The sequence below is a fragment of the Etheostoma spectabile genome, chromosome 6, assembly GCF_008692095.1.
Source record: "Etheostoma spectabile isolate EspeVRDwgs_2016 chromosome 6, UIUC_Espe_1.0, whole genome shotgun sequence".
Lineage (NCBI taxonomy): Eukaryota > Metazoa > Chordata > Actinopteri > Perciformes > Percidae > Etheostoma > Etheostoma spectabile.
Genome location: NC_045738.1, coordinates 1,416,518 through 1,417,928, shown reverse-complemented (window position 1 = coordinate 1,417,928; position 1,411 = coordinate 1,416,518). Strand labels below are relative to the sequence as shown.

Here is a 1,411-nt window from a genome sequence, read left to right as displayed (position 1 = left end):
CCCCCCCCCCCCCCCAGCTGGAATATTCAAGCAGTCAATCATAAGCAAAGAGGTCAAGGGGTGGCAGTTTTGAGCATCCTCCTCTTGCTCCAGCCGTTATGGTGGACTTCCTGGCGGAGAACAACCTGTGTGGCCAGGCCATCCTCAGGATAGTTTCCAGAGGAAATGCCATCATTGCAGAGCTCTTGCGCCTCTCTGACTTCATCCCTGCAGTTTTCAGGCTCAAGGACAAAAGCGAGCAGCAGAAATACGGAGACATTATTTGTGACTTCAGCTACTTTAAGGTAGGCAGTTCATCAGGGCAGCTGTTCTAAGACTTGTTTGGCTTTGGGCAATTAGTTATAGTCTCACGCTTGGGCCATTGCTTCACATACAAGCTACATTAAAACCTATTTACATGTATATTTTGTAGACTTGAGGAAACTGGGGCTGCTGTAGGTTTTTCCTAGCGCTCTGGACAAAAACAGTTTAGCTCTGAAAAGAAATGCCTTCTTATTGGAACAGCTCTTCAACCCTGTCCCCTTTACTAGGAGCAGTGTGTACCTTTTTACATTGGGACACAAGTAGAGATTGAGCATCGATTGGACTTGTTGTAAGATATTGCTTCTTCGCCAGGGTCCAGAGTATTATGAAGGGAAGCTGGAAGCCAAGCCTGAGCTTCAAGACCTGGATGAAGAGTTTCGAGAGAACAACATTGAGATTCTGTCGAGGTTCTATCTGGCATTTGAGAGTGTCCACAAATATATAGTGGATCTTAACAGGTAAGACAGGAATGGGCTATTTGGCTATTTTTTTTTCAATTCACATTAAGTTCAGTAAATTTATGTAGTAAAAGTTCTTCAGAAAAGGAAAAGATGTTTTGAGCTGTCCTATTGAAATTAACAAGTAAAACACAGTCCCTGAACTCGACCCACACACCCTTCCTCCTCATCTCTGTTTTAAACTATTTCATAAATTGATATTTTTATTATTCTCTCCTCTCTTCAGATATTTGGATGACCTAAATGAGGGTGTTTATATTCAGCAGACTCTGGAGACAGTGCTTCTAAATGAGGATGGGAAACAGCTTTTAGTAAGTAACAGAAATGGAGATTAGTTTTATTGTTGTAACATTACAGGAGCAAGCTAACATAACATCTGTGATGAGTTCATATCGGAATGAATTGGCTATGTCACTGATTTGCTGATTAATTTATTTTCATCAATTACACATTAAAACTAACCCAGAAGACACCACTGAAGTAGATTGTGTCTGGTTTTTCCCTCCCACCCAGTGCGAGGCTCTCTACCTTTATGGAGTCATGTTGCTGGTTATCGACCAAAAGATTGAAGGGGAGGTCAGAGAGAGGATGCTTGTTTCCTACTATAGATACAGGTGCGCTTGTGACTCTCACACACACACACACACACA

The 1,411-nt window shown here is 42.2% G+C and overlaps 1 protein-coding gene across 2 annotated transcripts in view; it reads left to right on the top strand.

Annotated features, from left to right (window-relative positions):
- Positions 1–1,411, top strand: part of washc5 (WASH complex subunit 5) — a 13,967-nt gene that overhangs the window by 852 nt on the left and 11,704 nt on the right. The window contains exons 2-5 of one of the 2 annotated variants that reach the window (XM_032517900.1): positions 18–284; positions 616–761; positions 988–1,072; positions 1,275–1,375. In XM_032517900.1, the coding sequence (XP_032373791.1) occupies positions 99–284; positions 616–761; positions 988–1,072; positions 1,275–1,375 (518 nt within the window). In that variant the 5' untranslated portion in view covers positions 18–98. Of the gene's footprint in view, positions 1–13; positions 285–615; positions 762–987; positions 1,073–1,274; positions 1,376–1,411 lie in introns of both variants that reach the window. The other variant, XM_032517899.1, reaches the window with a different exon arrangement.